The sequence below is a fragment of the Falco biarmicus genome, chromosome 3 (genome assembly GCF_023638135.1).
Source record: "Falco biarmicus isolate bFalBia1 chromosome 3, bFalBia1.pri, whole genome shotgun sequence".
Lineage (NCBI taxonomy): Eukaryota > Metazoa > Chordata > Aves > Falconiformes > Falconidae > Falco > Falco biarmicus.
This window is the reverse complement of record NC_079290.1, coordinates 110,491,580-110,504,768: the sequence shown is the minus strand read 5'-3', so window position 1 is coordinate 110,504,768 and position 13,189 is coordinate 110,491,580. Positions and strand designations below refer to the sequence as shown.

The 13,189-nt window shown below is 46.0% G+C and overlaps 1 protein-coding gene across 4 annotated transcripts in view; it reads right to left on the bottom strand.

Annotated features, from left to right (window-relative positions):
- Positions 1–13,189, bottom strand: part of PAX7 (paired box 7) — a 100,435-nt gene that overhangs the window by 50,117 nt on the left and 37,129 nt on the right. For all 4 annotated transcript variants that reach the window (XM_056332158.1, XM_056332157.1, XM_056332160.1 and 1 more), the window contains exon 5: positions 370–569. In XM_056332158.1, coding sequence (XP_056188133.1) covers positions 370–569 — 200 coding nt within the window. The remainder of the gene's footprint in view (positions 1–369; positions 570–13,189) is intronic.

Genomic DNA, 13,189 nt, shown 5'->3' with positions numbered 1-13,189 from the left:
ACCAAATACAAACATACACACACACTGCTTCCTCCTAGGCAAATGGAGGAATTTCCTCCAACAGAAAACAGAGCTAAATGCCTTGCCAAGTTAGGGAACATTTGGCTCCTGGTCCCAACCTGGATGGAAACCCTCCAGGTGGTACCTCTGCAACAGGCCAAATCCAGATGGCATATCTGCAAATCCATGGGAACCTGCAGAACTGCATTTCAGTCTCCGATCCTTGTGGATGCAGCTCTAGAGAAAAGAAGTGTGTCCACACTACTGCTTTTCAACACCCTCAGCCCCAGCACTACCATCTCCTTCCCCAAGGTAAACAAGAAGCTGTGCCACCAGGCTGACTTGCCATGCACTGGCTCTAGTCCTTACCTGCACTCGGGCCTCGGTAAGCTTGGTTCTCTGAGCTAGCTCCTCTCGTGTGTAGATATCTGGGTAGTGGGTTCTCTCAAAGGCTTTCTCCAGCTCCTCCAGCTGCTCAGCGGTGAAAGTGGTTCGACTGCGGCGTTGCTTGCGCTTCAAAGGCAAGTCTGGTTCAGATTCAACATCAGAGCCTTCGTCCAGCCTGTTACCTGGGGTGGGAAAGAAATGGGAGATGAGGCTTGTATGGTTAAAAGCCATACAGAGAAAGGCTGTTGGAAGAGTTAAGCAGCCCAGCAAAGTAATCTCAGTTCTACCATGATGGTGTCCGTGAAAACAAACACTCTGTGTATGATACATCTACCAGTTTTATGATGTTTCTGTAGTTTCCTGTTATTATTTTTTCCCCACATTGTAAAAAAGACAACCTATGAAAATCAGAATGGTTTGCCGGAAAGGAATGGCTCAAAGTCCCCTATTACTGAGACAGAACTTCACTTGTTGCCTTCAGTTATTTCAAGAGATTTCTATTTTTTATTTTAAATTACTGTTTCAGAGTTTACACTAAAAAATGTGGAAGCTGAAATGAGCACATTAAAATGTCAATACACAATGTGTTGGCTTGTGCAGCCTAATCCTCTTGTGTTTTGTCAAGTGTTTAAGATTTCAACTTTTTAAAACCAACTTAGAAGGAAAAAAAGAAATATTAGGAATTCGTACAGCTTGGAAAAACCTTTCCAGCCCCTCTTCACCTGTAGGTTGGGCTGCCCAGAGGATACAGTTAAGTTCCTCCTAACTTCCCAAACTTCAGCAGCAGTTTTGCACAGGGCCAGGCTCCTACAGCACTAAGACACTATGACAATCCTTTACCAATGTCTAATTGATCAGTCGCTTCTTCCACCTTCACTTGCCCTGGACCTCTGCCTTTCCCTTCACCCTGCCTTAAGCCCAGCACCACATCTATTGCCTTCTGAGGCCCTTATCAAACCCAAATGAGGACAGCTGGAATAAGTAAGTCCAGTTTTGCTCTTTTGGGTTTCTTTTTTTGTCTGGAGATAAAGGAGAAGGCACTTCATTGATATTCACCAAGCTTACAGTCAGACTCAGCAGATTTGAGAGGGGACGCAGCAAGAACGGTGTTAGCTGCGACTCTGGTGTTTGCCAGAGGCCTCTCAGGGAGCAAGGCTTGGGTTTCAAAGATGTGCGATATGCAGGTTATAGGTTCCCTGCAGTCAGATGTTGATGTATGGAGGATCTCAGCCAGGCCAAAACTTTATGTCTGCCTTTGGGACAGTGAAAAATGTGCCACTGGTTCATGGCAGCAGAGAAGGAAGAGTATGATATATGAAACCTTTCACCTAGGTGACAGATCTGGCCTCTGTCACATTTTCCTTCTCTCTCATGAAAATAGGAGACTCATTAAATGCACACTTATTTTTTTTCCCCTACCAAGCTTGACCGCTGTCTTTCAGAGTGACTGCACAGGCAGACTGAGAGCCAGAATCTCCCTGAACACTGTGCTCACAGTGAAGTATTTCTTCTTTGGGGTGGTAAACCTTTGCTAATTTAGAATTAAAGCAGGACTTACATATGCTCATCTCGATGATGAATCCCCCTAAAGTTACTAATAATGTTTTTCAGTCCTCTCTTTTTGTTCAGCTTCTATACTATCATCATCCAAAAATCTGCCTTTTTCTTTTCAGAGCTGGGAACAGCAGCTGTGACTTCCCCAACAGCTGCTCGAGAGTGGCTGCAGTCTGAGGAGTACGAGGCAAATATCCCATCTGAGCTCACTTGTTTATACTGAGATCATCACAAAACGCCATCGCATTCAGCTTGCTACAATACAAAAATGCTTTTATGTCTTGGGGCTTCATAGGGAGGATGCGGTGTCAGAACTCAGCTAACTACAGTTGCACCAGAGTCAGAGAAACTCTGCTGCAGAGGAGTGGATGGCTTGTTTTGGGGGCAAACACATCACCTTGAGAGGTGTTCCCTTATTCTAGCTCTGGCTTAGCAATACATAGGGTCTTTACACATGCTCAACTTTTTAGGCCAAGAACCTTTTGTTTCTCACTGACATCACTGAGAAATTCACTGTTGACTTCAGAGGAACAGCATCTGTCCCACATTTTAAAGACAGTTTCACTGTACGTAGTAGAAATCTATTACTAAATTAGCTTTTTGGTTATGTCCATTTTCAGGGAAGGTCTAGAGTCTTCAGTGGTGTAAAAGGAACATCTGCACTTGAAAATAACAGCCCTCCACATCTGGCTCCCAGATGATTCAGGGCAGGTAGAAGCACATCTGGACCTTGGGAGTACCATGCCATGCAAAAGCACATCTGGAAACCTGCAGCACACAGTACATTTTTTTTTAAGTTAATCACTTAAGTCACTATTATTGGTTTAATTAGTTAGTATCTTTTCTGGAAATATTTGGTATGAAAAATAGTAAGGACAGAGGTGTGTTTGGGTCCAGGATGTGAGAGGGCCAGTGTGAGAAAGGGGAAGGAAAAATACACTAAGTTAAATGTCGTTTAATTCTGGAGGTGAGTAGGTGAGTATATTTCTTTACAGTTAATACATATTTCCATACAGTTACTATGCATGCTTACTAACAACTTTCAGCTTGTGAGCTCTTTAGCACAGGAATTGTCATTGATGGTATGTTTCACACTGGTGTAACAAAGCCCCAAACTGGTTGGCAAGTACTATGGTGACAGTAATGTCAAAACAACTAAGATCTCACTTCTCCTGCCCACTTGATAGCAGTGCCATAACCATCTACCTACCGCTCACCTGCTTGGTTGGTCCAGCTGCTTACACAGCATCCAGTATCTCCCCAAGGGAAGGGAAAAAAGAAAAAGAGGAGTCTAGAAAAGGATGTGTAACATGTTTCATCACCCACACTTCACTTTGCTCATTTTTTTTCTGCAAAAGTCTGGAAGGGAAAACAGCCAAACTTTCTTCAATATATTTATGCTCCTAATTAAGGATCCCTGATTTGGCCACAAAGTTTTGGGAGACAACAACTGATTGTCATGAGCAACAATCTGTCCTACTCACAGCAGCACCAGCAACTGCACTGGCCATCATGCTGGCTACAGGGTTAAAAAGGTAGAGAGGCAAAACTTGCAATATAAACATTCCTATCTGCAAGTCTCCAAACAGCTCCTGACTGGCATTATCTCCTTTTTACAACCATGGCAGGGATGGCGGAAGTCACCCACCTACGGTTGCCCTGTGAGTCAGGAGCAAAGCTGGGAAAAGAAGCCACAGCTCCTCGTGCCAAGTCCGAGGCTCCAACAACCCAACTACAAAGATGAAACCGAGAGAGCAAGAAAATTCCCAGGGTATGTCTGGAACCAGCTGGTCTTAGTACGATGCAGCTGCTGCTGTCAGACACAGATTCATTAAACAATATAGAAAGTCTTTCAGCTGAGACAGGCTGCAGTACGAGCCTATTATCTAACACATCTATTATCAGGGGGCAGTCTCCCTTACCTGCCTAAGATGCAACTCCAGGATCTAACAGGTCTTTTTCATTCCTAACAGCTGAAATCTGCTGGACAAACCATTGCCATAACTTCCACAAAGTCTCTGTGCAATTAGAAGTTTTATGAAGCTGCAGAAGTAACTCAAGGGGACTCCCTCGCTAGGCAAATCCAGGGGGATTCATCCAAAACGTGAACACTTCATTTTCTGTGGCACATGCCTTATGAAAGAAGGATGGGCAGCAGTGCCAGCAGCATGAGCAGGGGGTGAATCCCCGTTTGCAGCCTCCAGCACAACAGGGCTATTGCCACAGAAGTAATCATTAGCATGTGCCGGTAGCATTTTACACTTACTCAGCACGTATGGCAATGAACACCCTGTAAATATGAAGGTGGAGAAATATCTAGCAGCAGCTTCTTGTGTGGCTTACCAATCGTTAGTTGTGATGAAGGATGGGAAACAGCTAGCTGTCCAATATGCAGGTCCCCTAGGGTAGCATACTGGCTAAAGACTGACAGAAAAGAACAGAATGGAGAGGTGAACAGGGGGGAAATCTCATGGCAGGACAAGTCAGAAAAAAGGAAAAAACTGACAGAAAAGCATGTGTATTACAGGACACACACACTGATCTCATTACATATATATTTATTTTTTTTAAGAGCAATTCTAGCTTTATTATTTAGTGTAACTGCTCTGTAGCTCAGAAAGAAAAAACTCCAACTGCTCAAATCTCTTTGCTTTGCAATACTCTAAGAAATAAGGAGACGTAGGCTTCACTATGGGAACAAAAGCAAGGTTGCCTGTGTGAAAATTCGTAAACTCTTCCCTCTGCTCAGGGGGAGCTATTCAAATGTACAGGCAACTTCTTGAACAGAGACACAACATGGCTCATGCAAGAGGGGAGAGACAGCCGTGTGAAGGGACTTGCTGAAGGTTTGCACTGAGTAATGTCATCCCACATCTTCAGGGAGGATGAGCTGGGAAAAACTGAATAAACCAAAACGGTTCTTTCTCCCTGTGGAAATGAGTGCAGCCAGAGCACGTGTGCAGGTGTGTGTGCAGGCTGGCATTGGAAAGGTGACAAATATAAGCCCAGGCTTGTCCTGGGACCCATTCTAGCATGAGGAAACATGTAAATTATGGCCCACAAACTACATTCCTGAATAATGCTGCTGATTCAGGTTGGGGTACAATTAGCAGGAGCTGGGCAGAGCTCTTTGGAGGGCTTTGAAAGAAACAGAAGTAGACTAGAGCTCAAGCAAAGGAACAAGAAAAACCCTCCATAATTATGGACTGGATGTGTCCTCCCTCTCCCCATTCCCTTCACTCTTCTGTTTCCCTTCCACCCCCTCTGCCTTTCTCCTCTCCACCTCCATTCACTGCTTCTGGGTGCCTCTTAGCCCTGGAGTTAAATTAATCAACAGGATTAGGCGGAATCGGCCACAACAAGACCCTCCAGGCTCAAACTGAGCCCTTGATGCTCTACAAGGACCTGCTGCCTTGTCTTGAAGCACCTTGGTGCCGTCTGGAAGGATTGGCAGACAGGACCAGACATGAAAACGCATTCATTAAAGTGGGGATCGGATTTTGTTAGAGGGTAAAGGGGAGCTGCACATTCTCTCCTTCAGTATTTCTCATCACATTTCCTCTCTCTCTTTCTCTCTTGCTTCCAGCTGCACCATCCTAAAAATTAAATGTGTATTGGAGGGGAGAGTTGAAGAAGGGGGGAAGGGAATGGTTTTGTGAATGGCTTAGCTGTAACTGCACCTTTTGTGCTCCAACTGGCTTTAGCAAACTCACCCATATGCTGCTGGAGCAACGGCGATGCTCCAGAAAACCAGATCTGGAGGTGACTGACTGAGAAGCTAATGCAGCCGCAGGGGAACTTGGATTTAATGGCATGACAGAAGTAAGAAAATGTATCTTACTTTGAAGGTACCAGCAATATCTGACCACCCCCACGTTACAGCCTCACACCACCCCCTTCTTCACAATGCTCTCCAACACCAAAGCTGTCATGCTTGGTGGCCCCAACAGCCACCCCTGCATAAACATATACAAGCACATTTTTCCAGTCCTGCGTGTACCTGAACTTCAGGTACATAACATTACTTCAGGTTATTTTATGCCGGAAGACAATTAAAGAGTCTCTCCGTGGCCTTGAAAAGAACAGGCTTCACCTGCCACATGATGCTTTTGCTGCCTGACGTTCCCTTAATAAATAGAGTCACATTGCCATGAGACAGTGAGGAGGTACTCCTCTCACAGGCGAAAATATCTCGCAGTTGAGGTTACCTAGTCATGAGGGCCTGAAATAATGATATATTATAGCTGAGAACCCTGCCATGGACTTTGGCTGTAGTACCCCTGTGGAGCAGGAAGGGTGGGACCGCACACCTCACACTTCCCACTGTCCCAAAAAGATGTGGTATGAACAAGGACCACCGAGACGCAGGCATTTATTCACAGAATATGTCTTTTGTGCTGGACTTGCAGTCAACGGCTTTAGAAGCAAGAGCTGAAGCTCTCCCTGACTTCTTAGCATCTGCCTTTCCCTCTGGCAGAAAGCAAACAAAACCCATCAAAATGCAAACAAGACTATGAAAAGCCTGAGAGAAGGGTGACACAGTGGCAGTGTCACAGGCACAGAATTGGATTGCCTTGATTTTTCTTCCCAATATGAAAACCAGAACACCCTTTTCTCTCTCTCTTGTTGGAAAACGATGAAGTCCTGAGTTCACAATGAGAGAGAGGTGCACATGTGTGCACAGAATAACCCCTGCTCACCTCCAAACCTATTCAACAGCAGGTGGGACTGCAAAGGGAGACAGGTGTTGCAAATTCATCCCTTGCCCCCCTTTCCCTTGTCCAAGCACATTCCCAGACACAAAAATCCAGTAATCGACACAGCACATACAATAAAGCTTGGGTTTCCCCCTCCCTCCCCTTTCCAACCTGTAAACTCCCCATTCTCCAGCATTTGCTCAAGCCTGCGCAGCTGTATTACAGTTTAACATAGTTTAGAGGGCTGTGGTGTGGAGCAGCAGCAGAAAACGAATCACATAATAGTTGATATGCGTTTTAATCAAGTAATTCGGCCCAAGCAGAATGATAGTGCCTGTTGGTAGGGTGCCCTTGAATACCAAACAGACTGGGTAGCAGGCCTAGGAAAATGAAAAAGTCATTTACAGCTCAGCTGGGGACTGCAGCGTTCAGCAAAGCATTAGTGTGGGGGCCTTAGAAGATAAAGGTTTGGGTATTTTCCTTTTTTGGGGGGTTGGGTGGGTTTTTTTGTTGGTTTGTTTTTTAATTCAGGCACTGAACTGGCCAGCTGTAACCAAACCACAGACTCAGCTAATGTCCATTATGGGCTTTACAACCTGGAAATAATACTCACAGTGGAGCTGATGCTTTTGAACAGGGAGGCAGAGACAGTGTGTGTCTTGTCTGTCTGGGGTGAATACAGGAAAGGAGGGAGGGAGTCAAAAAGAGAGGTGTTTCACAGCTGGATAATTCCCTCATCACATCAAATTCTCTACTGAATGAGCAAGATCATATGTGGAAGGAGAAGCTGTAGGAAGGAGGCAGAAGGGAAAGCTGGAGGTTTAATGGATGAAAAGGGAGCGTACACAAAAGGTATCCAAGTATGCGCACCCCTCTGCATGTGGGTGATGGGACACACAGCCAGCAGGATGACCACAGTGAGAACCACACAACCTGTCCTGGCTTGGAACAAAGGATCCAGTGATTTCTCCATGTCTGAATTCCAAAGATTCACCCAGGAGGAGCCCCACATCCACATGCTGGGCTTCAAAAGTCAAAGGTGATGTAATGTATTAAGTTTTACCTGGTTCTGCCTGTCCTACTTCCATGAGCACTCACCCAAAACTTATTTCCCCCCAAGCTCTGTCAGAATTTGCCTCTTAACTCATGGATTGGTTTGGGGATTTTAAGAAAGCTCTTATACAGGGGTATCTCACCTGGCACTTGGCCATGAAATACATATATGCCTCTAAACAAAAAAAATTATTAATTTCTCTTTAGTTAAAATGCTAGTTTGGGATGCACAGAGGTCCAAAATTCACCTCAATTTTCCACTATAAAAATCCCTGCATCTCCTTGAACAAGCGCCTTAGCTTTCTGGGCTCAGTTCTAGCCAGGTTCACAGGTATAACAAGTGGAGCACATTTTAGAAAGAAAAAGCTAGAGACCCTGTTTTCCTTGGAACAGTCATCCATCACCAAAAGCCTCTTGCCAATACGAGGCTTTGCACTGAGTGAAGATATACCCAACAGCTCTCTCTGCATTCCTCTCTGTATCAATGGCAGCCATTCCAAGTAACTCTGTTCAGCTTGGAATGTACCTTTGCCTTCAAGCTGGAAGCTAAACTCGATGAAGGCTTTTCCAAGCCCACAAAGAAGAAGGAACTGCATCCCTAACCAGATGCTCTTTCAATAATCCAAGCCATGCATACAGACCAAGCAAACTCCTTTGCTGACGTACACCAGTGCTGTTCTGGTAAAAGCCAAGAAGCTGTACTTATTTATCTTGGTGGAGGGATCTGGCCCCGGAGGCTCCATCTACTCTGCATGTGAAAGTAGTAAGAGACATCAGGACCCCAGCAAATCCTAACGCAAATCAGGGTCTGGCAGCATAGGTACCAGCTGCAGTGCCCCCACGCAAAGACACATGGTCACAAAAAACACAACATATTCTGTTCCTTGCGAGTAGTGAACAAAACCAAATCATCCAGAACATTTGAAGGAAGATAGGGAGGGAGGGAGGGCAAAAGAGAGTATGTCTCCAACAGCCTTTGTTAATTCCCAGCACTGGCCTGAACATAAACAGATGGAATATCCATCAACTCCAGTCGTCTTTTCTTTTCTTTCAACTTTTTTCTAGTTCTCGCCTCCCTGCCCCCTCCACCCCTAACACTCTTTCTTCTGGCTTTTGTTTGGCCTTTTAAAGAACCCCGAGGTAATGAGGCCTGCCCCAACTCCCCAGCACATCTGTGAAGTCCATAAAAGGCCCCTTTTTCACTTCAATATTCATAGCCGCGTGCTTGTGGCAGGCGCAGGATCCAGCGGAGGGCTGTACGAGAGGGACCGCAGGGGCTTGCTGGCTCCTCTACTTGAATTGAAATGATGTAGTTAGATGTAGAGAGGCATCAATAGTGCTCCCAAAACTGAGAAGCAAAGGGAGACCAGCTGAGATACAGGGGGAATAAAGAGGCAGGGAGAAGAAAAGTCTGTTCACTTTCTCTGGAGTTTTCCCTTTTTTGCTTTCTTCCTTTTTCAGCATCATCTCTCCAGTTCCCTTGAAGCAATTTCTCATAGATACAGGGAAGCTGATGGACCCACTCCAGGGTCTGAGCTGCAGACCAGAACCCAGAAGAGGTACCCAGGATGCTGGAAGCCTGCTAGTACTAAGGATGGGAGATCTGATCCTTTGATAACTGCCTTGATTTCCAAGTTAAAGCAGCAGGTCAACAGATTACCTGGCCTGCACCATATGAAGCATTGTATTGCAAGAAGGACTAGTGGGTATATGGTACCTGTGGTCAAAAAAACAATAGGTGACTGACCAAAGGGTAAAATTAAATGTTTAGCTTGGTACTCTGTGTTTTGTTGCAGCACTTTTCCTGGCAGAGGTACTCAGCGCTTGCCTGGGGCAGCAATATGGCATGGCCCCAACTCAGCCAGCAGCCTCTCCTGCCGGTGCTCAGCTTGAGCCCCTGACTCTCACTCGCTAAGTTCATGCCATGCCTTGACCAGGCTGCAGTTCCAGCTGGGGGCCAAGGAAATGCAAGGAAAGCCCAGTGATGCCCAGCTTGCTGTAATCCTACTCTTTGTGCTCCAGCCCTGCCCGTTTTCCCCCAACAGCAAGTGTACATAACATCGCAGCCACTGTAGTAAGGGGGCGAACCTCTAGGAGCCTATTACACCAGTTTGCCTCCTCATTCTGAGCACAATACAGTGTCTAACTGCTCCCCACAAGCGTTACGACCACCCTCCAAGGTTGCCAGGAGATACAAGAACCGTAATAGAAAAGACACTGTACTATTCAAACACCTTTAGGAAAACAACACTCAGATCCACAGGAGAGAGACTCTGAACTGACCCTGTACAACAGGCACCTCTGGGCAGTTTTGCCCTTATACCTCAGCTCTCACCTTGGGAAACCTGTGTGCTTCTATCCCAGACCCAATCCCCCATACTTCATCTATCCTAGTACTTTTTACTTCATAATTTTCCCAAAGCTGACTGAGCAGAAGCACCATAGCTATGTCTCAGATGCTGGTGATACCTAAGCAAAAGTTACCTTTCCCCAGATCTGGGCTGGATTCCACTTGGTACGATGCGTTCATCAGCACATCACGTATGCACAGACATGCCATCTCAGATGTCTAGCATCCTAGTGAGGTGCACAAATCCAGGTTTCACAGTTTCTCATCTGTGACAACCTCTGCTCCCCCTGGCTTTGTCCCAGCATAGCTCGTGTACTTGAAGTACTGCCACCCCTTCTGTTCCAGCTCTGGGCCCCACACGCTCTGCCAGCACATCTCAATCTCAGCCGATAGCTGCCTGGCTATTCTTACCCTGGTGTCCCTGCACAGCTCTGTCCTTGCTCCTCCATCCCAATTTGCAACACCCTCTTTTATTTTCATCCTAAACCCCTATATAGCTCTGCCAATGGCCCTTAATCTTGTCCTGTAGTTCCTCTGCTGTTCCAGCCCTGGGCCTCCCTGGCTGGATACATCAAGTTAAAGACCTTTCAATATAAGACTCTTTCAGGAAAGATAAACAAATTTAACCTCATAAACCTTTCCCAATCCTGAAAAACCAGCCCGTGAGAATGAGGCACCAGAGACCACTTAACCACACATGAGAAACACATTCCTCCTGCTGTTTGCAAGCCCTGCTTCATTTATCTGAATGTCAGACCGACTGCCTGAAGCCAAGAGGTGTGCGAGAGTGGGCACGAGCAACCACTTCACTTCCTTCACTTTGTCCTCCACCGGGTCTGTGAAAACAGAGGGACGCAGCAGAAGTCGTTAACGCAGTTGTCCTTGGAGAACATCCAATTCTTTTTCCCCTCTTCAGCTTCCTTCACTTTCCTGTGTCCTTATGCTTTTTTATTTACATAGATACACACACAATATATACACAAACATATGTGTATATATATGCACACATCCTCTCTCGCTTCACTGCTACTTCCACTTGCTTTCCTGCTCTCTCTGCTGCACTTCTGCTGGCTCCTCCATCTTTCTCCCTGTATTTATGCCCCTCCCCTGCCTACTTTTCTCCCAACACACACAAACAGTCACAGCTTTACATTAATTTCAGCCCACGGAGAAAACACCAAAGTACGTGACTGTAAAGAGCTCCAGGAGAAAGGACCCACAAGCAGAGCGTGCCCCTTGTCAAGCTGGCCAACAGCAACTCTGGCTGCCGCTGAAAATGTGTTGAGAAGCTGGACTGTGACATTCGCCTGCAATTGAACCCCTCTGCTTGTCTCTGCTGTTTGCTGCTAGCCGAGCCGGGAGAAGAAAGAGAAGAAAGAAAAGTATAGGGAGGAGAGAATGCAAGTGACAGAAAGAAGGATTGAATGAAGGAGTGAAAAGAAAGAAAGATATCCCTGCGCCGCTTGGTCCTTTATCAGCCCTGTCATCTGGTGCAGGGCCCTGTTCGCATTGTCTCACCTTGGACAAAACAAAAAGGCGTTTTTGTGCAGATTCCTTTAGAGCTGCCAGAGCCCGCACCTTAGGGGGTCGCTAAGGGCTGAATGTGCAGCTGACAGCCCTACGCAGCCCGATGTGATATCAATAAACTCCGACACGTCAACTCTTCAGCACAGCTCATGTGGAAGGTACGGCTTGAATATTAAAACCCCCAGCGGCCGGGAAATAAGCTTGGGGCGGAGAGGGGGAGGAGGTGGCTCAGAGCAAGATGAGGTCGACAAGCGAGGGGGCTGCACGAGCACAAGCAAGGACAAGGCAGCCAAAAGGAGAGACACCATTACAGATCTGCTACCTGCTGTCTCTGTAACTGCTTGCTGTCTTTTTGCTTTTATCCTTGACCACCAGTAAGGACAAGAGGCGTACAGACTGATACAACAGCTTCTGCTACAGGTCCTGGGACAGGGATTCTCCTCGAGAACCAAAGCGGAGAGGAGCTCAACAGCCAAACCAGAACCTGTGCTCACCTGCTTGGTATTGCATCCTGCCCAGCAGGCATTTGCTTCAGAGCAGGCATGGTGTACACACACGTGAGCAAATATACTACCTCTTCATGCACTGCTGTTTCTTATATGATGGTGCTCAAAGGCATCCATCAATGACAGAGCCTCAGTTGTCCTGCCAGCAAAACTTCCACTCCAGAGTGACAAGCCAGGCAACAGAAGTGCCTGTTTTGCTGACTGGATCAGCAGCAATTTTTTTTATCCATTTCTGATACTATAACAAGATGCTTTCCCAGAGGAGTAGGCACAGTACCACCACAGAAGTACTGGTGGCCTTTCATGCCTGTTAGCACTGGCTACAAAATGTTCCTCTGCTGACACTTTCCATCACTAGGTTCCAGAGTGAACATGCCCAGCTGAAATAAGAGAAGCAGCTTGCTCCAGGAGAACTGAACTATGTTAAGCTCAGAGCCAGCTAGGCTCTCTGAAGACTACATAATGTCCCTTAGTGCTGATGAAGGCAGGACACAACTGTCCCATGAGGCCACCATCAAGACAGAAGTAAGTTTCGAAGTCTCCAGCCCTATGGAGTTTTTTTCAGGAGGTAGATAGCTATATATGCATGATATTCTGTGGGGTTTATCTGCCAAGTATTTCTCAGGATACATGACTTCATTCTTTAGGTATTTTAAAATGTAACAAGGGATCTTTCAGGAGCTCAGGATGATCTCTTTCCCTCTTGGATTGTGATCCTATGAGGCAACTGTGCCCTGACAGACATGGAGCATAAGCTGAAACCTTTCACAACTCCTTCTTGCTTAGGAATTCAAGATGAGGAGCAAAGTCAAAAACATTTCCCACCATCACTAAACCAGAAGGATGTGTGCAGCAGAGCTCTGCTCTTACCAGATGGAGACACTGAATACGTGGGGAATGATGTTTCAGCCTGTCAGTCACAGATGGGAAGAGGTATTTCTGCTACCAAATCTATTTTGGTTAGAACTGTGCAGGTCTTGAGTTTTTCAGTTTAACAGTCAAATCCCCCAAATGCAGGGAGATGACAGTGTTTCAAGATAATCTTAAAGAATGTCTGTTTGACTGGACTGCTTGGTTTTGTGTTTGTTTTGTTGTTTGTTTTTTTTAAATAAAGA